General features: G+C 38.0%; 1 protein-coding gene and 1 long non-coding RNA gene across 3 annotated transcripts in view; both read right to left on the reverse strand.

Moving 5' to 3' along the window:
* The window catches only part of LOC139685766 (uncharacterized), a 102,807-nt gene extending 88,062 nt beyond the window's left edge, over window positions 1–14,745 (reverse strand). The window contains exons 1-2 of the long non-coding RNA XR_011700228.1: window positions 14,646–14,745; window positions 5,356–5,482 (exon numbers count right to left, since the gene is read on the reverse strand). This is a non-coding gene — a long non-coding RNA (uncharacterized lncRNA). The remainder of the gene's footprint in view (window positions 1–5,355; window positions 5,483–14,645) is intronic.
* A 1,697-nt stretch (window positions 14,746–16,442) lies between these two features.
* CycT (Cyclin T) overlaps window positions 16,443–25,394 on the reverse strand; it is a 49,610-nt gene continuing 40,658 nt past the window's right edge. For both annotated transcript variants that reach the window (XM_071590033.1, XM_071590040.1), the window contains exons 9-10: window positions 23,502–24,605; window positions 16,443–19,840 (exon numbers count right to left, since the gene is read on the reverse strand). In XM_071590033.1, coding sequence (XP_071446134.1) covers window positions 19,790–19,840; window positions 23,502–24,605 — 1,155 coding nt within the window. In that variant the 3' untranslated portion in view covers window positions 16,443–19,789. The remainder of the gene's footprint in view (window positions 19,841–23,501; window positions 24,606–25,394) is intronic.

A 25,394-nucleotide genomic window follows, 5' to 3' on the forward strand; every position in this document is an offset into this window, starting at 1 on the left:
AGTAGCCGCTGGACGAGGTCAGATAGCTTCAGTGGCTTGTCTGCCTTCTCTGAGCCAAGTTGCGTGACGCTAGCATTGCCTGTGTTGTTTCTGTGATTGTTTACAATGTTTAAAAAAATTGAGAACGCCGCCAGTTGTGAAGTGAGGGCAGTGATTAAATTCCTCAATGCAAGAAACGTTCGCCCATGTGATATTCATCGCCAATTAAAGGAGGTGTATGGAGACAATGTAATGGACGAGTCGTCTGTTCGGCGGTGGTGTCGCAACTTCAACATGGGGAGGGGGAACACACACCACCATCTCGATCCCCCACACGACGATGAGCGTTCGGGGAGACCGTCTGTCATTACAGACCAACTGGTGAGCTCAGTTGACGAATTCGTGAGGAACGATCGGCGCGTCACAATTGATGACATCTGTGAGCATTTTCCCAATGTTTCTCGAACAATTGTTCATGAAATTGTTAAACACCATCTGCATTATGCAAAAATTTGTGCAAGATGGGTCCCTCGCGTATCTCAATGAGCTGGCGGCGAAGGACTATGCAGCAGGAATACAGAAACTTGTCACACGTTATGACAAATGCCTTAATTTGCTTGGAGATTATGTTGAGAAGTAGTTTAAAGTATCCTCTTTCAAATAAAATTTTTTATGTTTGTTAATATTTACTTTTGTGTCTTTATTTCACGAACGGGTACTACTTTCCGGATGACCCTCGTATGTATATATATATATGACAAAGACAAAAACACAGAAACACACAAAAAAAGAAAAAAAACTCACTCGGTTCCGAATTCGAAAAAAAGGTGGTCCACGCCACCTTTCTCAAGGAAGAAAAGGACAGAACTGAGGAAAAGAAAGGGTTGGAAACGCTGTATAGAAGGAGAAGATGGGGAAAGGTTTTCGAAAGGAAGAGTTGGGAGGAGAAGAGTTAGGAGGGGGATTTTTAGAAGGGTGGGGATAATATGGAAGGTGTTAGGGACGAAGGGGGATGAAAATATGTGAAGATCGGGGCAATAAATATCTAAAATTAATACCCAGAGAATTCCAGGAATCCAGGAGCCAGATGAAAGTCTGCTCGATTGTTTTGAGTTTCATTGGATTCCTCCCATCCTCTGACCCACTGACTCCGAAAGTGTTCTCGCTAGGTTCGCGTTATATTTCGAAATAGTTTGATTCTTCTGGTGCCCCAGATCAACTGTTTACGATATTGTGGCTAGGTATAATACTTGGGAGAAGTCTGGAAGGTTTCGCTAACCCGGCGAGGAAATCTCATTCGAGGAAACGTGTGTGCTTGTCAGGATTTAAGCGCCGCACCATCTGTATATATATATATATATATATATATATATATATATATATATATATATATATATATATATCTTACTTGAGTCTTACTTAAAGAAGGCCTCGGAGAAGGCCGAAAGATCAAACAATCTACAATGTGAATGTCCTTTTAAATGTTATCTATTTTATTTGTGTTCTATTGTACCGTCCAAATGTTATATTGCTCTTGTGAGTGTGCTTCAATATCATATATATATATATATATATATATATATATATATATATATATATATATATATATTATATATTTATATATATTTATATATGGAGAGAGAGAGAGAGGAAGGGAGGGAGGGAGAGGGGGAGATTCCAAGAAACAGCGGGGGATGCCGCAGCAGTAACTTTTGACGGAGTCATCCGCTAATATGCATTAAAATGCGCTAATTTCGGAGTGTACAAATCATTCACCTTGACCGGGATTAGAACCTGGATCCCTCGATGTCTGGCCGAGTGCTTTAGCCAGTTAAGATATCGAGGCTTCCTAAAGCACTCGGCCGGACATTGAGAGATCCAGGTTTGAATCCCGGTAAGGGCGAATGATTTTTACACTGAGAAATTGTTGCATTTAAATATATATATATATATATATATATATATATATATATATATATATATATAATATTAGGGTTGCGGTATTCCAGGAGTAGATCGTTAGGGCCCCGGGTTCGATTCCCGGGAAAGTCTCTGGGCACCTGCAGCTCCACCCAAGCTCCAAGATGTGGGTACAAAAGCTACCTGGGAAACCATAACTGGCACAGGGAAAGGAACTGGCCCCCCTACCCTGATGTGTGAATTTCACGCGCCGTCGGGCATAGTACTGGGTGAACTCTACCATCACCTACCAAACCGACCTTTGGGTTGATTACTGTATTTTTGGTTATATATATATATATATATATATATATATATATATATATATATATATATATATATATATATATATATATATTATTTATTTATTTATTTATACACCTGACCTTCTATATCCCTCTCTCTCTCCTATACTGGTATGTAAGTAAAATTTACATACATTAATACATAAATGTAGATATATAAAAATAAAACGGCACAAAATTCCAATTTTGAAACGGATAAATGTAGCAAAAAAATCCTCATTGTACGCACTATCTCATTTAAATGACGCGAAATGGCATATTTACAAATAAATAAATCGATAATTCATCTCTTTCTTTAGTGCACCATCAATGGTAGTTTTCAAAATTTTTCAAAAGCATCTAGTATTTCATTGAAATAACGCAAATGGTATATTAAGCAAGTATGGGAACTCATCTCTTCCTTCAGCGCCCTAATATTTGGAGTTCCCTGCCCGCTTCAATCGACAAATTTGTAGAAAAGAATAAAAAATAAGAATAAACACTCTTGAGCGGTCATTTAAGTATTATATTCCGAGCCAAAACATAAAGGCTATTCCATTTTTCTCCCCAAACGGTGTATTTGTGCTTCACGAGTAGTGAAGTGAAATGTTATATAGTATATGGATCGCGATGTTTTGCAGCGAGTAAAAACTGCTGTTGGAATTAATTTATGCAAAACCGCTTCCTTTGTAATAAATGACGTTCATCGTATTATCTCCCCGTCCTTTTTTTAAGGAACATTGGCCATTAAGCCCGCAAAAGCACACCTTCCCTATGGCGTACTCCCACTCCTCCCAACCGCTGTCCCGCCCTACGTGGACATCCAAGCTACCTCAGTCCGCTACATCGAACCCAACGTCCCTGCGCACTCACCCTCATAGTTATCACCTCCTACATCTCATCCCGCACACCCCACGACCTCTTTGTAATTCTCTCCCTCCCTCCCACTCGCTCACCTTAGCCTCGCCATCTCCTCCCTCCCACGGAGTCCGCCTTTCCAGTCAACCTATCTCCGTTACCGGCCTTCTCTTGTCTCCCCCGGCTCTCTCCTTCTCCCTCATTCACGCTTTCCTGCATCACCCCCTCCCAGACCGCCCATTTCCCTCTCTCTAGCAATTCTCTTACATCGGCATATCTTTTTACCTCTCATTTTCCTCATTCCAATATCTCTACCTCTCACCTTCCCAAAGGGTCCATTTGTCGCAAAAATTGCATAAGTATAGAGATAAAAGGGTCGGAAAAGATACCAATCAAAACAACTTAAGCACCATCTATCAAAACACATAAATAACTTATCTATTAGGTAGTTATAAAACTTTCAATGAAAAATATTTCATATGCACTGCGATGTGAGATTCATGGAATATATGAATCTTAGATCACTAAATTGATTTACCTGAAACACGAGATGAAATTAAAAAATCAAGAACGAAATCCGTCATTGAATTTTCAGCCTGAAGTTGTTGAAATGTCCAATTTAGCGTCTCGTACAGTTATTTGATCCGTTTTCATGACTTGAGGCATAAATATCTCTAAAATGTAATTCATCCAATTCAATTTTTTGTAATTCATTCTTCGCTCTTCTGACTCCTTAACGAGTAATTCTATCAGGAAAAACTTAATTGAAAATAGATAGTTTTTGTATTTTCCATAACTTCGCAAGCTAACTTTAATACGATGATTTGAAAGAACATATGCTTGAAAAAGAATTCGCGTAGGATGTACGTATTCGAATGCAACTAACCCGACCGTAATACTAAAGACGAAACTTTTAATTAAAGGAGCTCGACTTCCAAATATTGTCCATAAGTTAACAGAGACATAAGAGCTCCGCCTGAGTTTCTTATCTCAACTTATCATCCATCATCTTATATTTATGTCACCACCTCTTTGATCATTTTGATCCCTCCACGGAAAACACAGCAGTAAACTCAGCTATTTCCCTCTCATTTCTGGATCAAGATGTTTTTAAGTCCATTCTTCTCTATCTTCACCACTCTCATTTACTTCCTTCAACCCTATCTCATTTTCATCCAAACGGTTTGAGCACTCAGACGGGATACCCTAAATTCCATGATTTCACATACTTTCACGAAATGGATGAATTTTCTTCATCCATTTTTGGTGATTGAGCTTAAAAAGATATTTAAAATATAATTTCTCATCCGAGATATGAAATACTAGTGAGCAGTCGGTAATTGATTGAATCATTTCTGAGTTTATATCAGGGAGATTTGATAACCCTGGCCAAAATTCTAGTGTTGTGATTTCCTGGATCTTCGTGGGAATTCTGATGAACTTAATGCCCTTTCCATATCATATTGAAGTTTACATCCCATTTCATTACATTACGAGGCGAATACTATCTTTTCCTATCAATATCAACCTACAGATTGACTAATATGCAGTAAAGAGTAACCTTGTGAGTGAATGTTACTGACGCATCTGCTGCTGTTACCGTGCTCCCTCCAATTACAACTTTCTTCCTTCTCTTCCATCTTAAACCTTTCTCCTCCCTCTATAAACTCCTTCATCGATTATCTCGAATCCTTTCCCTTTTTTCCTTCCACTTCCTCTAATTCCACTCCACTTCCCTTCCCTTCCTTAGCCCCCTCCACTCCGCTCCCCTCGCCACTTCCACACAACCCCTCTGCCCTCGTGCAAATGGTCCCAAAGCCCATCGCCAGATCTCCCTCGACGATCATTAATCTTAACTGCGAGCTACACTTTTAATTAACACTAAATCGCCTAATCGCTCCCCTGACATTTCTTTAATCTGGGACTAATTAGGGACGCAGAAAAGTTTAATCTGGGGCTAATTTCTCTCATTTTGGCCTTCCTTCCCCGACGATGGGGTGGGTCAGGGACCGGAGAGGGAATGAGGCGGGGGAAGCTAGGGTTTGAAGTGGGGTTTTCAGGAGGGAGAAGGAAGCAGCTGGGATGGGGTGAGATCAGAAGGGGAGTGGCGTATTGTCGGGTGGAAGGCGAAAGGCACATGAATGCGGAACTTGGGAGAGAGAGGGAAGGGAGAAACGACATCCGGTTTTAATCAAGAGCATTATGGGAACGAGGCCGTAATTAGGGGAAGCTTCGGCGAAATCTACCCCCGTTGCTACGAACCGCCTTCACTCACCTTTAACGCCAACGCACCTATCCATCTCTTCACACCAGGTCATTCCTCTTCCACCTAGCTTCTGTATTCATCCAAAGCGCACATTATCAGCACTGTTTCCTCCTTCTCCATTCTCACTCGTCCTGTCCTAAATGAAAAATCAAACAACCGAAGCTTCAATTTCAATGCTGGAAAGTATGCATGCGGGGACATTTATGTACAAGTATACTCCTTTAGATTTTAAAAAGAGCAATGTTACCGATAATAGCTGCGTTATTTTCCATACTAGAATCAGTTATGTAAATACATGCAGCACCATCTATTTATTATTTCCGTAGCTACTGAAGTTATTGTTTTGATTCAGTAATCATTTACCTGTCGGTGAACGCAGATAATAATGTCGGCAAAAATTCTTCACCCGCCAGCAGGAAACTGTGTGCTGTTAGTCGATTTTCCCACACAAAAGGAACATCAGCGGCCTAAATTCTTTGGTAGCTGTGCCTAGTTTTAGGACCTACAGTAATGAGTGAAGGGAAAGAGAGACAATGATGTCGAAACTTCAAAAATGGCCTTACAAATGTGTCTGATGAAGAATGGAGTCGCAGGCCCAGTATCCATAACGATGAAATCGTTTAACTAGTGGACAAATAACGATGGTTAGGGCTCTGGCTGATAAATTTCCTTTTGTTGGGAGCACCACTATTTATATGATTATTACGGGAAAGCTCGGATACCATAAATCGTGTGCAAGGTGGGTACCAAAAATACTTACCGACTAACACACAGAGCAAAGAACATTGAGTGAACGAGCGTTTTTCGACCACTATCCCCGGTTCCGACCTTGCACCTAGTGACTATTTCATCTCAATGCACTTGAAACATTGACTGAGTGAACAACGGTTTGAGGACGCGTGGTGACCTAACACCCCCCGCCATACGCCCTTGCGGAGGCTTACAGGGTATTGTGTAGATGCAGATGGCGATGAGGAACTCAATACTACCTTTGTCAACTGGTTCGATTCACAGTCGGCTAACTTCCATGCTGAGGGATTAAAGAACCTGATGCAACCCTACGAAAAGTGCTTAAAAGAACGGCGACTATGTAGAAAAGTGAATTAGGTTTGTAGGAAACTAAAACCATAGAACTGTCATCTAACGAATATATATTTTTATGACCGAACGGCCCTTACTTATCGAATATGCCCCTTAAAGGAGAGAGTCGTTTTTGCAAAATTTGATCGTAGCGTCCGGTATTACCTTCGTGGAGGCACCTAAATGTGTCGAAATGAAAGTTCAGAGCATAAAGAGCATGTTGCAAACAAATTGCCTTTCAACTAATATCTTTGCAGTTAGCAATCATCGTCGATTTTTTTCTTAAAGTAAACTTATCTTTCAAGTTTCTGCGTAACCTAAAACAATATTTCGGAAATACAAGTGTAGCAGAAGAGATTCTTGACTTTGCTAGATACATTTTTTGTAGTTTTTTCTCAAAAAGTATACACGAGAGGTAACTTAGATTTTGGAGTTCACTGGAGGAATATAGGTTTACGACTAATTCTAAATTTATATATGAATCAGCATACGTAGGGTGATGGCGGAAAAATCGGCCTGGGCAGTGATAGACAGAGAAGTGTGACAGGGCAGGCCGCTTTCGCCGAAACTTTTAAAGATATATGCTGAAAAATACCAAGGATGATAAGAGAAGGGCTGTAGTGGGAAATTAAATTGGGTGGCTAAGTGTCCAGTTAGGTTCGTAGATGATCAAGCAATAGCTGTTGAGGCAGCCATGGGATCGTAGTTCTTTATTTTTTAGCGCTTTATAGTGGTATCATTACAAAAAGTGAATAAAAATCAACAACAAAACGCTAAAGTAATACGGCTCTCAAGAAATAGTGCTGTAAGGATAAGTGGATCATCAAATTCTGATGGAATAAACTGAAGCAGGTTGATCATTTCACGCATTTTGCCGGGATATTGAAATTAATTTCAACATGCTCTCTACAAATCGAGTTATTTTTGCAGATTACTTTTAAATTCCTGCATGTAATGAATATTACCAGAGGACTCCGTTAAATTTTAATGTTCTGGCATCTTCCGCAGTTCTTTGAACTTAAAGAAAAAATTAGTAGAGACTTAAACATGCAGCAAAATGTTGTATGGATCGGGAATCTGGACCTTGATGCAAGAGGATGAGCGTAGAATAGAGACTTGGAGATTGAGGATATTAAGAAAATTTTAACTATGGTTAGAGAAATGAAGAAAATATTGGGCGAAATAGTTTGTGCCTCACCCCGGAATAGAACCACGCGACCCCAGACTCGAGTAACATTTGGTCGCTGACGCGACTTCGGAGGCTGTCCCGAAGGGGGTCTGATGGCTCCATTGCGGAATGAGGCACAAACTATTGGGTATATGGCAAATAAACGATAGTTCATATTTAAAATTTGTCTAGAGGTTAAGATAAATCGTTGGAAGTGTTTCATAGAGAATATTTTTTAAACAATTCTGTGTGCGAGCTCCTCTGGTTTTCGCCCCGTGTCATAATTGATCCTAATTTGCTGTTATATTGGCCTTTTTGAAATTGAGATACATACAATTGTCTGTGCCGTAGATTATCAATACTGTAAATGTCATTTGAGCATTTTTCGTCGTTGGTATATGTGACATTTAATAATCAATATTTTTCCATTTGATACTTGCGTGATTAAACTACGCTTTCGCTCTCTACTATTTTTGTGATGCAATGAACAATTGCGGGTTCTGCTTGCTCCACCTCACTAGCCTGCTAAAAGACGAAAGAACAACCTTGTTCGGTGGTGCAACCACTGTATACAACCACCATGCACTTATTCGAGAACTTAGCTGCATATCCTTAAGGATAAACCTAGATAAAAATTTAGAAGCATATAAAGATATGCCCGAACAGCGTTGTACATGAAGAATTTGCGTGAACTGATGACCTATAGAGCTATACTGTGGGCGAAACGACAATTTCTCCAGGTAGGGTCACTCATGCCAGATAGTTCGAAGGGTAGGAGACGGAATGAATTCAGTCCACGCAGCGTATGTTCCCAGTGAGGCGGCTGTAAACGCGTCTGACCCCAGTGGAGCGACCATTTCAGTAATGGTGTCATGTTAAAAACAGCAATAAGGAAGACAAAGGTAAATGACCTCAATCCAAGAAAATATAACGGAATCAAATTAGAAAATGAGTCCTGATATCTACGGGACTCAGCCCACATGGGCTAGTGCCATGCCTGGTGGTGAAGTAGATTTGAGCTCCGCAGTCGTCATCACCTGAAATTTTAACAACCGAAGTAACAGCATCACAAATGAAGACAAGATATCTAACTGCAACTGCTAGAATACGTATTTTGAATGTTATGACGATACTAAGGACAGGGATGCTAAGAAAGAGTAAGCAGGGATTGAAGAGAGGAAATTAGAAATTAAGAGAGAAAAACAAATATTGATAAGTTCCACAATCATTTATCTCAAACGACCGGTTTCGTCGAACATTCGATATCTTCAAGTACATATTACAAGAAATATTTAATCTTTAAATTCGTATCGTACTTAGATGGGGCAGGAGAAGGTGAGCGTGGAGGTTGTAGGGGAAAGGGAAAGTAGCGGGAGGAATGTTGGCAGGGTAATTTACAGTGGGGTGAACGATAGGTGAGTTGGGTGGCAGTAAATGGTAGAGGTAGTAGTAGTATTAAACAAAAATATAGGAAGAAGGGAAGTAAACAGGGCAGATGAGTGATAGAATTTTATTATAAGAGAAAAACAGAACCAACAGACTTGATTCTTATTCGGATTTGCACAATTTCAAGTAATTATAAGACGGAAGGGGTGTAAAGTGTATACTATCAATATGATGAAGTTTTGGAAGGAAACCCTTATCATCAAAGGAATATTGGAATGCGGGGTGAGGAAAGAGAGAGATGGGAGTGAAGTAGGGGATGGTTTCATTACCGGGAATCCCCGAAAGAAGTACAATATTTTCTGTATGAGAAATGGCTTAGTCATGACTGATACAGAAACCACGGCAGACAAAATTTCATGGAAAATTTCAGAAATCCTCGATATCACTTAGATTAATTATTGCTAAAAATAGGAATAGCGTAGTAGCATAGGGAGGAACAGCATCAATAATTCGAAGTTTTCCGGGAGCCAAAGCAGATTTAGATCACAATTTACTGTTCATAACGCGTAAAGTCAAACATAAAGATGAAAATGAAAGAAGTATCAAAAAAGCTATCGCGAAAAAGAAGGAATACCAGGAAGCCTTTGATCAAATCCTGGATGGGAATGACTACAGTAGATGAAAGGTGAGAATATCTTTTAAATGTGATAACGTATCCCACAAGGTAAACAAAAGGAGCGGTAAATAAATAAGAACTAGATGGTCATTAATTAAAGAGGAAATGATTAGGAAGTGAAAGAAGAAAGAGAAGATCTTTAACGCAGCATTGGGAAAAAGAAAGTACACAGAGTAACAATTAACTAAGGCAAGAAATTAATAAGCGAAAAAGTGCCCTTGCAGAACAACTCAAGACTTTTGAAAACGTGGAATGAAAAATTATATTGACTGGATCACATACAGTTTTAAAACGGGAGGTAAAGATAAGTTAAACTAAATGCAGAACATATTAAGGGACAGTGGAATATTTGTAGAATGTAACAGAGGGAAGAATGTTGGAAAAGTGAGATAGAGGAAGGAAAATATAATCCATACCGAACGGAATAAACAGGAGTAGAAAGTATGTGGAGTTAAAAATATACCTCATTCTAATTTTAAGGTTTTTTGCAATCTTAGGTAGAGGGTGTAATACAGGTTCTGCACTTCTAAGCTCTTGGATTCACCTAAAACCTTATATTTATAGCAAAACAACTATAATATTATTATTAATTGAAAGTTTACCCAGTTTTTGAAAGGTTACAAATTTAACGCACCAACATTTCTTATCCTCGTCTAACAAGAAAACCTGAAATCCCTTAAAGCAATAAACCTTCATGAATCATAATCATGAATTGTTATGTAACTTTACAGAAATTACACAACCTCCCGTCGTCTTGCAGATTTATCATCCACTGACGTGGGTCGCATTGGTTTCCCAAAATTTCCCATCACCTTTCCCACCACAAATCACCCCACTCCAGCCATCTGCATTTGTGGTAAAATATCACTCCACTTAATGTCTATCAGTGCCTGTCCATATAGCAAAGATATCGTCTACATATCGAAACCAACAGTGAATATTCTTGGTACAAATTGAGGGGTTGTTGAATAATTTACTTTCAAAATCGTCCATGTACAAGTCAGCAAGTAGTGGTGATAACGGGGACCCCATGGCTAATCCATCCACTTGTTTGAAGAAATCATTGTTAAATTGGAAATAATTTTGTTCCACACACAATCTCAAAAGTGGTTGGTTGGGGTGGTTCCGACCCAGCACTTTTCAGCACTCTTTCCGCCACTAGCATTGGAAGCACTTGACAATTAGATAAGTTTATGAACAACCTGAATTCCCAATGCGAAAGTATCAAGTTCACTTGTGAGAAAGAACAGAATAATCAATTAAATTTTTTAGATATCACAGTGTCGAGAAAGGGACGGGACTTTGATTTTGCAATTTTTCGGAGAAGTACCACCACAGACCACATCATCCCCTCCAACTCCCGTCATCACATATCGCATAAGCTTTCCACTTTTCATTTCCTTTTAAACAGACTGTTAGCCATCCCCCTTTCCAAAAGTAATTTTGCTAAAGAACTCAAAACGATTAAAGGTTTAGCAATGAAAAATGGTTACAAAGAAAATTTAGTGGACAAAATGCTACAAAGAAAATGTTCCTCCAAAGCACACAATCTTTTGTTCAAACCTATTAATACGGAGGAAATAGGTTACAAATGGTGCAAACTCCCATATTATGGTTTAATTTCACAGAAGTTAGCCAACCTTTTTCCTAGAGAGAAATTTCGAATAGCTTTTTATTATAATAATAGTTTAAAAACATTCTTGAATAAAACTAAAGACAAAATATGTACGCAAAATAAAAGTGGTGTGTATAAGTTAACTTGTGGGGACTGTGGGGCTATATACGAGGCTCGTAAATAGGTCAAACGGGGAGGTCATTAAAGACACGGGCGGCGGAACATAAACGCTGTTTTAGAAATTGTGACCTAAAACAATCGCACTTCGCTTAACATTTATGGGAAGAAAACCATGGGAGTGATTTCAAACCAGAACTGTTACACAAGAGTGAAAAAGGAATGAGGATGGACAAGTGGGAAGAATTTGAAATCAGAAAGAACTTAAAAACGGGTCATGTGATTAATGATTTATTGTATGAATACCTCTCCCCAATCCTGGAAGTACCCCTTTCCCTCACAGATAGACCCGACAAACCCCCCCACCCACACCACCCCACTCTAAACCAACCAAACACCTGTCCTGACACTTAACACCCCTCTTCCCCCTCCCCATCAACGCCAATCGCAACTCCATTTTCTTTCGCCTCCTCCTCGTCCCCCTCTCTCACCCACCCCTCCTCTCCCTCATGATTGGTATATAAGTGAACTGCGACTGATTACAAGGTGTAAAACATACTATCATAAGTTAAAAGAAAACCCAAATGGGGCTATGACATACACAAAAATAAATAAAATATGCCCCTATGATAAATATAAGAGACCTAATAATGTCACACTCCAATAATAATACGGAAAATAATTAAATAAATATAAAAAGGGCAAAACAACGATGCTGGTGGTGCTCCAGAAAGAAAAAGGAATTATATACTGAGACACAGAGCATAAGCCCAACTAGGCAACCTCTGATAAACAAAGCCGCCTAAAAACGGCAAGGCAAGTCGTCGTCGTATTTTGTACCTGATGATGACGCTTGAGCGTTGAAACCGGTTGTACGCTAATAAAGGACAGTGGAAAGTTACTTTGTATTCTTAATTTCATTAAAATGAATTTCCACAAGGTTGAGCCAGAAACAATTGAAAGTCACTCCACTTATTTTGGGATAGAACCTGTACATTAGACAGACAGAAGAATTGTCCCAAAAGCAGCAGGACTGAGTCGATCAAAATCCAGAATGGATACATTCACTGAAAATCCAACGAAGAAGTAATTTTGTGCGTGCACACACCGCTGTCAGTGGGTTTTGCACGCCTCTTACGCCTTCTGGAAGGCGGCGCCGGGAATGCTGCTAAGCTCCCTCGTCAAGTTCTGTTGTAACGCTTCCACCGAGCCGTGGTGAGGTCCTTTCACAACAGATTTGAGGCGAGGGAAGGGGAATAAGTGGTGGGGCAACGTCAGGGCTCTTGGTCGGGTCGAGAAGCTCTGGGCAGATCCGCGTACGAGCTAGCTTTTGTTCGTTCGAGAGCACTCGCGAAACCAACTTTATACTCACCTTTTTCATGCACACGCTTTCGGTCACAAATCTATGCACATCACTTTAAGGGATGCCAAGTTCATCAGAAACCATGCCAACACTTAATCTGCGATCCCTGGACAACAACGCCTTCACTCTTACAAGAATTTCGTCAACTTTTGAGGTCGAAGGGTGTCCTGAACGTCCGGCGTCTTCAACTTCTCTTCTACCCTCCCGAAACAAATTGTGCCACTTAAAAACATCCGATCTGCCCATGGTGTAATTAACAAAAGCTGCCTTGAGCATGTCACGAGTCTCTTTCCCGGTTTTGCCCATTTTCACGCAAAATTTGACGACTTAGCTCTATTCCGATAACGGGTTCATGACGGAGCGTAACGAGGTCACGTTGTAAAGGTTTCGCAAACGCACGATCCGCACTCCGTTAAGGCTGGTAGCCAACTGCCACCGGCCTCAAGCCTTTCCCTAGACTTCCCTGCCTCCAACCCAGCCAGAGAAACCGCCGCCCGTCTATCCAAGAAAAAATAAGTCCCACTACTTTTGGGAAAGACCTTGTGTGCAATAAAAATACAATGCATTACAATTGCTTGCCATTCAAAAATCCATTCCATGAATAATAATACTTCATTAGACGGTTCTTGAGTTTCGATTAGAAAGAAATTACTATACTTTACATTTGTCTTATGTTGATTTTACTTTTTAATACAATCAGACTGTATTACCTACCCCAAGCTATCCATGATATAAAAATGACAACCAAAATACGAGGTAAATATGAGTTATATGACTTTAAAGAGTGAACCCACAAATATGTAAATGAAACAATTCAGTTATTCAGTGAACATCAACAAAGCCGTGTCTGCTGTTTTTGAATGGCAGGGAACTAACATTTCAACCAATTGCATTGATTGAAAGAATTTAAGTATTTTTTATTATGTCAACCTCCCATCAACTTGGATCGTCATGCAATAGGCAATAACTTCCCTAATTCTTCCGTGGTATCAGAAAGGGCGTCGGTTGTAACCCATGCCATTTGATGATGCTATCGACGGGCGCCTATACGGAATAATTTCCGACGCAATTTTCAGGTGCCGTTTGAAGAAAAGCATCAGGCGATTTGCGAGTCAGGGAATAACCCCCCACGTAGCTTGGGAGTTGAGACAACGCTCTTATTAGAGCCCGTGCGCCGCGTACTACTTACTTATGAGCCGGAGGCCCGACTACCGCCAAAATTCCCCTAAGACTGCCTTATAACACGTTTTTGATTTCAGTTCACATTCGTCATTTGGACTGCGAAAACGTTCCAAATATTCAATGAAGTTCGGCGGTTAGGGCGATGGCTTTGTTACATTGATGACATTGCTGTGGCTTACTCGTCAATGGAGTGGCACAAAAACATGCGAGGGAAGTTTTTGATAGATTTTCTTGATATGGCGCATTTAAAATTGGTAATATGCGTATTCGGTGAGTCAAGTGTGGCCTTTCTGGATATTCCGTCAGATCGGACAGTACTGAGCCCACTGAAGTGAAATTGAGTGCCGTGAACATTTTTCCCGAGCCTAAAACTGAGAGCGAGCCAGTTTTCGGGCATATTAATATAACCGGCGATTCAATACCAACACCAGCTGTAATAGAGCATCAGGGGAAGGGACACATTTTAAATTGATATCCTCTAGAAACTTGATTTTTCATTTTCTGTTCGGCGAGAACAAATTTAAGTGCACTTATCTCTTTTTCGGAACAAATTAATAAATTTTCTTCTAAGCATTACCAAATTTGGCTTGTTACTTGTTAACTGAAAGACCACAATTTTTGAAATTCAAGATTCTCTCTCATTTTTTCACGATATTGCTAAGTTGTAAATTTTGAAGTTAATTTACACTATACATCTTAAATTATACCTTACCTGATAGATTGGGTCTCTGTGGCACTACTTCGATGACTCGCATGAATTCCGTGATGGAAGAAACTTGAAAACCGTGAACGCCTCTTCAAAGTAATATAAATGAACACCCTCTGAATGCAAGTAAATGAACTAAACCTAAGACTTGATGTAACGTTAAAATAGCAGACTTTAGGATAGAAAACGTGAGTTCGCAATTACGTTTTGGTTTGTGATTGGTCCCGGGGATTATTATTACGCCTTCTTTTGTCTACAGCTGCACTTATTTACATTGCTCGTTTCATAATGGGTAACTCACCTCGACCCACATCAGATTAGGCCATAGCACAAGTTTAAAAACTCGGAAGTTCCTGGCACCGAGTATTGACTCTCGCTCCTTAACCATTTCCTCCAAGGTAAATGTATTATAGTGCAACAACATTATTCTGTACGTACATAAAGAAAAACATTTGGGAGTAAATATAATGAGATATTCCATGTAAACGTTTTAATTTCCGTAGGTCTCAGAGAGATATCTTTAAAGTAGAACATAAAACCCTAAATTATTGGATTATGGAGATGACTGTCAACGTTTACGTCATGAATGAATACTTTAATTATACTTCATTTCTGTTCTTATCATCAAACACCCTTGCTCTTTAATTTCCACTTTATTCGACCAATGCTCTCCTTTATAAACAATGCTGATCCAGGAAGTTTTCATTCCTATTAAGGAAATATATATAACATAAGAAACGTAGCATTCTTACACAGAGCATCTGGATGAGCAGAGCACAACAGGCCACCACTCCTTCAAATCAAGAACCACTTACACACTGATTAAAAAATAAATAAAATGCATCTGTTTGGATTTTTTAAATGCTTCGCAATCCTACTTCTATGCCTACCAGACTTGATGACAGATTGTACCGCAAGTATTGAATAATGAATGCAGTGAATCAAGTAAGATAAATACATTAACGGTATTCTGGGAAACTCTTTAGACATTTGAATTGGTCATCCAAAGGTTCAAAATACTCATGGGAGTTATCAGTATATGTACATGATGCGCTTCTTAATTTCACTAAACCCATATCACAAAAATGTCACTTCCACAACCTAGTCAAAACTTAGAATGTCATTAGCTTTATTTTGTTTACTTTTTAGATGACCCAAAAATTAAAACATGTTTTGCTAAAAACTAAAAAATCGCAGTAGCACATGGGTCAAGATTGTAAGACAGTGGCTGATGTTTTGCAAAAAATTAAAAAGCAAATAAGTAGGAAAACACTATAACCATGGAAATTGTATGTCATTAGCAAAAATGTCCGGCAAAAGTTTACAGGGCAGACAAGGGTGACCAACAAATATACATTTAAGGTTAAACTAGAGAGTACTCTTAAATGGATGTGGAATACAGAAGGTAATTTTGAAGAACTTAAATAGTTACGGAAGTATGTTCCTAGCCCTTTATTCCTTGATTAACCACTAATTCCTTTTCTAACTAAGAATATGAGTTCTGTCAACAAGCGCAAAAAATTGATTGGCATGAAACCAAGAATAGCACAACTTGTATACTTCATAGTAATAAAGCAACTTGTGTCCGGTGATTGGCATACTAATGAATAACCTTCTTTTAAAATAAAAATGAAAAATATCTTTGTCAAATCATGCTTGAAACACTTCACTTGGATCTTCTGAAAATTCACGTGAGTCTTCTTAAACCCAAGAGAGACATTTCCATATTACTTCAAATGTTTTGATGTAGACAACAGGGACACTAATTTAAGAGTTATATAAAATGTAACTAAGACTCAAAGATTCCATTATCAAAAAGTAATTTCACTTTTTATTCAAGCTTACTTCATTCAATAACTTACACTTAACTCTGATTAGAATAAGAAACAAATAATGCATTCCTGGAGCCGGTCACAATACAAAAATTACAGGCTATATTCCAGCATTTAACAAGTACCCCAAAACACAAAATTTCCTAGAACGTACAATCACTTTAGTAATGGAAAAAAAGCATTACGAAACTGCTATTCCTAAATCATTAGCAGCAATGGAGAGATATACAGTTCGAGCACACTGTACATAGATTTAACAATATACATATAAAGACAGCTGCAGCCAAGGCTGCCAACTTGAGCTTACAATACAAAACACCGCAAGTGTACTTTTAAATGCGTAAAGGAACAAATTTAGAACTTCACTAGTATTATTTCATCTTGAACATCTTTTTAGAATACTTTAAAGAATTTTACGTGGATTTCACAACCATCATCACGGGAAAATTCAGAGGCATATTAATATACATTAAATATTCATCGTTTTTATTTCAAACGATATCCCTAAAACATTCACATCTCAGTGAACTCATTCACATCATCAACTTCCATTTTGTTGTCAGGATTTCATTGCACATGTGGTTAGTTTTCAACAAGTTGCCCTACAACTTAAAAGGAAATATAACTTAGAAAAAATAGGAATAATATAAATCTACAGAAACTGAACATTTTTATTCACAAAACTCCCACAGTAATGGTGGCCTCAATTAAAATGAGAGCACAAAGTTAAATAGGTTGGCATGTAGGCCCATTTCCGAGTGTACATTGGAAAACATCACAGTTTTGTCATCTAAGTAATAAACAAATATTATTTGTTACTACAACTTCACATAACTTAGGATACACTGCCAAGCCATACATTTGTCGAAACTTTCAACCCCAATATCAACAATGAACACTACTTGCATTACATAATCCACCATATCTTGTGTCATAAAAAAGTACAAACAGAAGGGTTAAACTGTATAGGAAGGTGGACTAGGGTAAAACAAATACATAATAACTTACAAAAACCTTGTTGCATATTTATGCCATGTACAACAACTTTGCACTCAAATAATGTGTGGATGCTATTTTTTTTAAGTTTTCACTGCTCTTAGGGACGATATAGGGTTGCTCGAGCAACCCTATGTGAGGTAAGCAAGTTCATTTACACAGCCACTACTCTCTCACTTCTTAAGACCTGATCTTGAGTGATTAGCAATGACAGAATTAAGGAAACAATGCAGGCTGAGAAATATTACAGCACTGAGAAGTTCTTAACTATAAAAATTCATTCATTGGACTTTGTACAAATTTTAACTCTTCAATTAATACAGAAGTAAACAATTTTAACTAATTGTAAGTCCCCAAAACACATGCAATTGTACACGCAAAAAGTTTTAACTATTCAGAAAATTAATTTTTTTCTAAAATACATACTTAGTCAACCTATGGCCCCCTTTGGTGACCAAAGGTTATGACATATGATGGCAAAAAGCCTTAAATAGGAGCTTCCCTATCATCCATATTAGTTCTGGAGGCTTATTTCACTGCACTGCTTGAGATCTCTCTGTTAAAACATGTCTAGTGGAGCATAATCAATAAAATCACCTTTATATGTTAGGCACATAAACTTGGTAAACTTTTTCAAAGTAGAATATATCAGAGCACACGCAATGCATTGCCTTCTTGGTCTCAGCTTCTCAATAATGATACTTTTGATCATAAAAGCCAAACCAAAGGAAGTTTCACTGAAAATGGAAAGCTTCTAATGCAACAGCAGCAAGGACTTTGGGAGAACAACATTAACAATGATTTCAAACTCTATTTATGGTAACCATTACTCATTTAGCCCTTAAAAACAATTTACCCAAATTTGAGAGTTAAAGCAGCTATAAGCTACAATGACTGCCTTACAGCATTATAAGAAGCTATAAAAGACCAGTGGACCAATCTACTACATATTTCAATCTATAAATTGCACCAAGTAATATTAAAATGCCTATTCACTCACTATAACAATTCATGATGTTAAAGAATTGAAGGTAGGCCCAGAGTAAAAGAGGGATGGGAAAATGACTCTATTATAAATTTTTTTAAAATTAAACTAATACATTTTAACACTAACAGTCAATTCAAAAAGCTTCAATTTTTGCCTATGATCAACATATACACTGGCAAACACTAAAAAAGAAAAGGGGATATGTGAAGACAGAAGTTTATTAATGAAAAATAGTTAAAAATAAGGGCGCTGTGAGTTCAAAACAAAGGGCCCACCCCGCAAAGTGGATGGTGTTGTAAAGGGTGAACACTACTTTACTTAAGTTTTAGAATTTTTAGCAATTTGTTTTGGGACTTGTAGAATCAATGGATATCAAGTTATGATATTTCATCAACATAGAATACTTAGATAATAGAGTAAGATAAACAATTAGGAAATAAATAATACAAAATTTTAGACAATGGATGACGCAGCCACCCTCAGTCAGGTGCATATCCATTACCCCAAGGCACTCATGCAACCAGCGCAAAACTTGCACACTCGCAGAAATCACCCTGGTTATATATTTTAGTACTGACCCCCACCAACAGAACCCCTTTATGTTCATTTCCTTTATCCCTTGCTCACATTCAAATAGCACCACACCTTGATAAATAGCAAGAGTAAGACATAATTAATGATTTTTAAATCCAATTTGGAAAAAGGATTTCCCACAACCACGAAAATTGTGCTGTATGAGCAAAGGTATTATTTCTAGCCACTCTTAAAAACAGATAATGTGTGCACAGTGTTTGTTCATAATTCATGAAAAGATGTGAGTGGATTCACAGTGAATCATTTCATAAATTAAATATGAGAACAATGTATTAATGACTCTAAATTAGGCACATAACAACAGCAATGTGGATGTGAGAAATTTTCCCAATCCAAGAGACTTTCTGGCTGCTTACGAAAATTTGATTATGATGTTTAGACAGAAATACTATGGTGATATGAGAATGAATTAGGAGCCACATCCCTCCCCCTCTGTACATAGTGTGCCTGCTATTACAGTACTTTTCATAGGTGATTACATTTAAACTCCTCTTCCTTCCATTTCTTCTTGTTAACCTCATAATCAATCACAGACGTGGTTTATAAGAGCAACTGTGGACAATGTTGGCGGAAATAGAGGATAAGGGTGCATGCGTGTGCTTGCCAGTTTTCCACACTCCCACTTTACTTAGATCCTACTGCATGGCACTGTCTTTTTTATTCTTGACATTTTAATACATATATAATTATGTCCATTCTGCTCTTTATCTAAGTCTTTCAATGGATTTCATCCTTTTTGTTTACTGCAGGCACCCCTTGTACTGATAGCTAGAGTCCAACTTCTGCGGAACCTGCAAAGCACACCAAACACCAGAGGTTATAGGGCAGGGGTCAAAGAAGCACAGTGGGAACATAATGTAAACAGCATCCTTGAGGCCACCTATTGTCTCTAAGGAAATATTTCACAGCAAAAGAACTTAAAGCTGTGACAAATAACTATAATGAAAGGTCCTCCTAAATTCCTTAAGCATAAGGTGGACTCAAAGGTATGGTGAAATGTTTGAATATGAAAAGTAAATAGGGCAAGATGAAACGTGAAACTTATATGAATCCCAAAATAGAACACCTACCAAAATTGCAAACTTTTGGGAAAACAAGCTCATGCAGATAAAGAAAACAAATTACAATTAAAATCATAAAAAGGAGGAATCAATCAAGCAAACAAAAAGATACACATAAATGATCACTTTGAAAAAAACAAGTTTAACCTGCAATCTAATAGTTCAAGACTGCAGTTTCATTTTGGGAATATGAATATGAAAAAGTAAACCTAGTCATGCATTAACATGTTTGTCAATAGTACCCACTAAATAACTGTGGGAAGTAGAATCGCTCAAAATATCTTATACACTATAAATAAATGTCCTATTTATACCTGAATCAATTGAGGCTCCCGAACTACATAATGTTACAAGAATAAGTACCTTAAATCACAGTGAAATGGCTTCAAACATTTCCAGTTTCATGTAAAACTAATCCACATTACAAAAGAATTAAAATAACTGTTATTATTTCAAATCAATAATTAAATTCATTGCTATCCAAATAAAAATACCATGAAGTCAAAGTTTTTTTCGGTTTATGAATCCCCACTAGATTTACAAAATACACTACATCAAGTCCTACCAAAATAAAGAGCAAGACAATGTGTGACTCTGTTCAGTGATGATCACAAGATTTTTTTATGATTCACTTTATTAGTTGAGTGTTTTAAAATTTTACACAGCCAGAGATGATGAGAATTACTCCAAAAGAGTTCTGAATGTTTCACCGAAAGAATAGTGTAAAATCAAATGAAAATAGTCTCATAACACATGCAGTTTTCTCATGCTCCATGTCATTTACTTTTCTTGTACCAAGTGTTTTACACCAGCATGAACTCATTCCAGAAGCATATGGCACAGAGAAGATACAGTTATCACAAAACCAATATATATGATAATAAGCATTATTTCATTGGGTTAATTCACAACACGCTCGCACATTCTCATAAAAATGCTTCAATTAATGTTAATGCATGATCAGTGCAAGGAATCAACCAGGATAAATTTCATGCAATATATTTAGTAAAAAAAGCCATGCAAAACATTTTAAGAATCATGTTCATCACACAATTTTTTACCATCTGAGATTCCAATCCCACCGTTAGAAAACTTAGCAAATCAAAGCAACTGCACTTCCAAAACAAATACACCTTTCAGTAATAAAAAATAATTAACTCAATTCCTAAGTGAATTTCTAAATATGTAATCACTCAGTTCAAATTTGATTGATACTTCAGAGTATTATGATTTAATAGTTTGTACATCAAAATATTACTCCATAGAAAATTATGTGAAATTACAAATCCACCTAAAAAATTTTGTATGCACCAGTGGAATAACACGTTTCTCATGTGTACATAAAAAAGAACCAAAAACATTTTTTGAGTAACACTTAAAATAGTGGTAAATATTTTGTTAGTTTAAGAAATACATAAATGCACCAAAATCATAACAAAACAGTTTTTGAGTCAAAATCTCAATTTAACAATATTTTACAACAATATGCCAGAGCATTCTAATATTGAGCATAATATTTTCAAATGTCATTTATATGAAACATAAAACTCCAGTAGTCACAGTGGTTATGCGATATAGCAACAGGAATAGTTTGATTGTCACATTAGCTGTTAATTACCAGTGTACTCAGATATGCAACCTAAAGGAGAGAATGAGCACATTTCAATGCAGGATATAGCAATGCAGAGATCTCAAGGACAGCAACACTGATACAGAAATGAAACCCTCATTGCCAGGCCATTGGAAGCATGCTCCATTCATGTGTACAATGCATCATCATAACTCAACTCATTTTCTCAAATATAAAAGGGAAATTAATTACTGAAATATGGTTTTGATGTTAATTACTTATGCAGATAATATACTACTCTCTCTGATTAAAACATTATATATGAGTAACATGTTTTTCCAAGTGGCTGAACATTTGAAACTTTAGGACCTTTTGAGTGTCAATTAGGCAAATGAATAACAGAAACCATGACAAATAAATGTGGCAAAGCAATAGAAACACACCACCATAGCAAAATAAAATTTAACTTTAAACAACTCCATTTTTATGAAACCAGCACCAAAAATGAGTGTGTCTGCTCTTGCAATTACCACAATATTGCTAATTACTCAAGGAATATCACTGTTTCATAGATAAATGATTTATATTATGGAAAAAATTTTAAAAATACCCCATTAACTGAAATGCTATTCCCATTTCCAATCCAAAAAGGTCAGACTAAAAGAAATGGGTGTCCTTGGTGTATGACTAAGTTTATTTCCCATTAACCTGAACAACTTTAAATTAAATGATTTCTCAGCCTGAACAAAATCTTTAGCAACTAGATGGCTGTTGAGCAATTAACCCATAAAAAACAACTGATGAGTAAAAACACTTGGAAATAATTAAGAAACAGCAGTGACTAGAAGACAGCTCGAGAAAGCCACTTAGAAGGCTTTATCTACATGCATGCTTGTATGGGATGCATTCATTTTATAGCTTTAAGAACAATATACCAGAGCACAAAGCCTCAATGAGACAGTTTCATGTTGAAGTACACAGTTAAGATGGATTTTGTGGAAAAGAACAGCCATATTAGAATGATGATAAACTATAAGCGAGCACAAAATAAAACAATAATATATTTTTTTTAAACAACAAGGTACCTAGTTCTAGTTCAAACATAAAAAAAACAAATGGCAATGCATAAAAATATCCATGCTTTGACAACCTACACCTATCACAAGCAATACAAGATTACGCAAGGGTCACTTGAAATACTTCATGTCGCTTTTTCTAATGATTAAGAACTGGCATCTGGTTGTGCAGGATCTGGTATTCTACACTCGTGTATTGGGGACTAAGAAATGGTAATCTGGGCAGTATAAGCTTCTCCTTTTATTCAGGAGGAGGAGGTGGAGGAGGATCTTCTGGTGGAGGTCCTTCTGGTAACGGGGGGTTGGTAGGAATAGGCTCTACAGGTGGGGAAACATTGAGAGGTGGAGGCATGTGTATTGGAGGTGGAAAAGGATAGTTTTCCTGCTGCTGATGCCCTTCAGAATAGTAGTTACTATATTCCTCTTGGTACATGTAAACACCCAATTGGGGCACAGCATGTTGCTGCTGCTGGAGAGGATGCATCAGGACTTGATGACTTGGAGGATTTAGGTGCTGCATGCCCATATGTGACATGTGTGGAGCATGCATGTAAGGGTAGTACTGTCGATGGTGGTGGTGGTGGTACGAGTAGTCTGAGGTTTCCATTGGAAGTGGAGGATGGTGTAGTGGGTGCATGGGCAGATGGTGAGGGTTTTGGTTGTGGTGGTGATGCCGATAATAAGAACCTCTGGAATTCCCCCTATAATCACCTGCACTGCCCATGCCACCTCTATATCCACATACCTTTGACCCAGGTGGTGGGACTGTCATGGGTGGTTGTTGATGTTGCCTCTTCTCAACACCACTCTGCTTGTAGCTTCGCCTCTGGGTTGAAGATGGTGTAACTGTGGATGTGGGACCAGCCACATCCAGTCGTGGAACTTTTGAAGAAACTGAAGCATTAGCTGGACTCCTATCTCTGTCCCTTTTCCTTCCACCGAAGGTAATATTCACACTTTCAGTCACTGCACTTGAGTCCCTAATCATGTCCTTGCTGATTTTTATCTTTATTCCACCTGTTGGGATGCTAATCTGGGCTGGTGATTGCTGTGGGGAACTTGTAGCAGAAGTTCCCTTAAGTCTATCTTTAGGAATTTTAATTTTTAAGCTAGGGCTAGGAGTTGAATGATCAGTGGTAATTAATGTTTGTGCTGTCAATAGCGAGGCCTTTGAGGATTTCGAGGAAGAGGATGATGAGGGAGTAGAACTAAGGTTAATTTTATCTTTAGGGATAGTTATACGAATAGGGATGGCAGGAATTGAAGGAGCATCACCCACAGGAAAGTTGTTACTTTCCGAGTGTGACCCATCTTTATCTTTGGTTCGATGCCTGTGCCCTCTGTGCTTTCTTTCTTTGTCTTCCCTATATTTCTCCTTCTCCTTATTTTTGTGCTTTTCCTTCTTCTTCTTTTCACTTTTATGGTTCTCAGACACTTTAGGTACTTCCGCAATGATAGGAGAGGCTGTGTGAGTTTGGTTAACTGGCTGACTTGCAGTCGCAGTGGTGGGAGTAGGGGTGGGAGTTGGAGCATCAGGACTTGTGGTTGATTCTGCTATGTCAGGTATTGGTATAAGTGTAGATGAGCTATCTGTAGCAGAAGAGGCATCAGAGTCTCTAGTCTCAGACACAAATGGACGAATAAGGTCTGGAGGCTGCATTTCTTTGGAGATATTTGCAGGGGGTTGCGTCATATTCAAATCCCTGGAGCCAACTGGTACTGTTCCTGGGGGAGGGGCAGCAGGTCGACGATCCCGAATTGGTTGAATCAACTCAGGCACACGTCCAGGAAGTTTGATGCCCCCCACAGAACTATTTCCAGCAGTACCACTTGTTTCACGAAAAATTGCCTAGAAGGAAAAACAGAATTTCACTATGTGGTACTTTATTCCACTTTTCCTCAACATCATTCATTCAAGGATTTTTCGTACTTCCATGCAAAATTAATTATCCCTCGCGTACTTTGTCCATATATGTTCCCCACACTTTTTTCTTTACCCTACACCCAACGTAATTTTTAAATGCTTGAGGCAATCATGTAAATCATCCATGAAGATTCTATTAAATTTAAACTATATCTCATGGTGATAAACAGGAACACTTTTTAAGATTCAAACATAAAATGGGTTTAAGAGTACTCATTCTCAGCTTATAAACATGGCCTTCATTTGAAATTTTCTGAAACATCAAAGCACATAATGAGAAAAAATTTTAAAGTATAGAAAAATTTATTCATTTGAATGCAATAATATCAATTATAAAAATGAAACAGTCCACACCAAACACACAGTCTAGATAGCAGTGTTCCTGCATAATCTGCTAAAATTATATTTCAAAAAACTTACCTTAAGCAAAGCACCTAACATGGGTAAAACACAATCACCAAAACAAAATGTTTCTTTAATAAGTAAAGTTGGGCATCTTTGATCCAGCGCCATCAGGATCAAAGTGGTAATGGATTTGGATTAATCTTTTTAATTAAGTGTCCTTAATGCCTGTTTGATGAAGGTTCCATGCTGCTGCTGGGAGTTTTCATCATGAACATTGGCTTTGTGGACAACAGTTTCACCCCCAGTCCTGGTGACATCTTCATGCCACCTCCAGGACTGGGGGAGAAGTTATTTTCCACAAAGCCAACC

The sequence above is a fragment of the Hetaerina americana genome, unplaced genomic scaffold (genome assembly GCF_022747635.1).
Source record: "Hetaerina americana unplaced genomic scaffold, ioHetAmer1.1.p SCAF_1, whole genome shotgun sequence".
In the NCBI taxonomy this organism is placed as follows: Eukaryota; Metazoa; Arthropoda; class Insecta; order Odonata; family Calopterygidae; genus Hetaerina; species Hetaerina americana.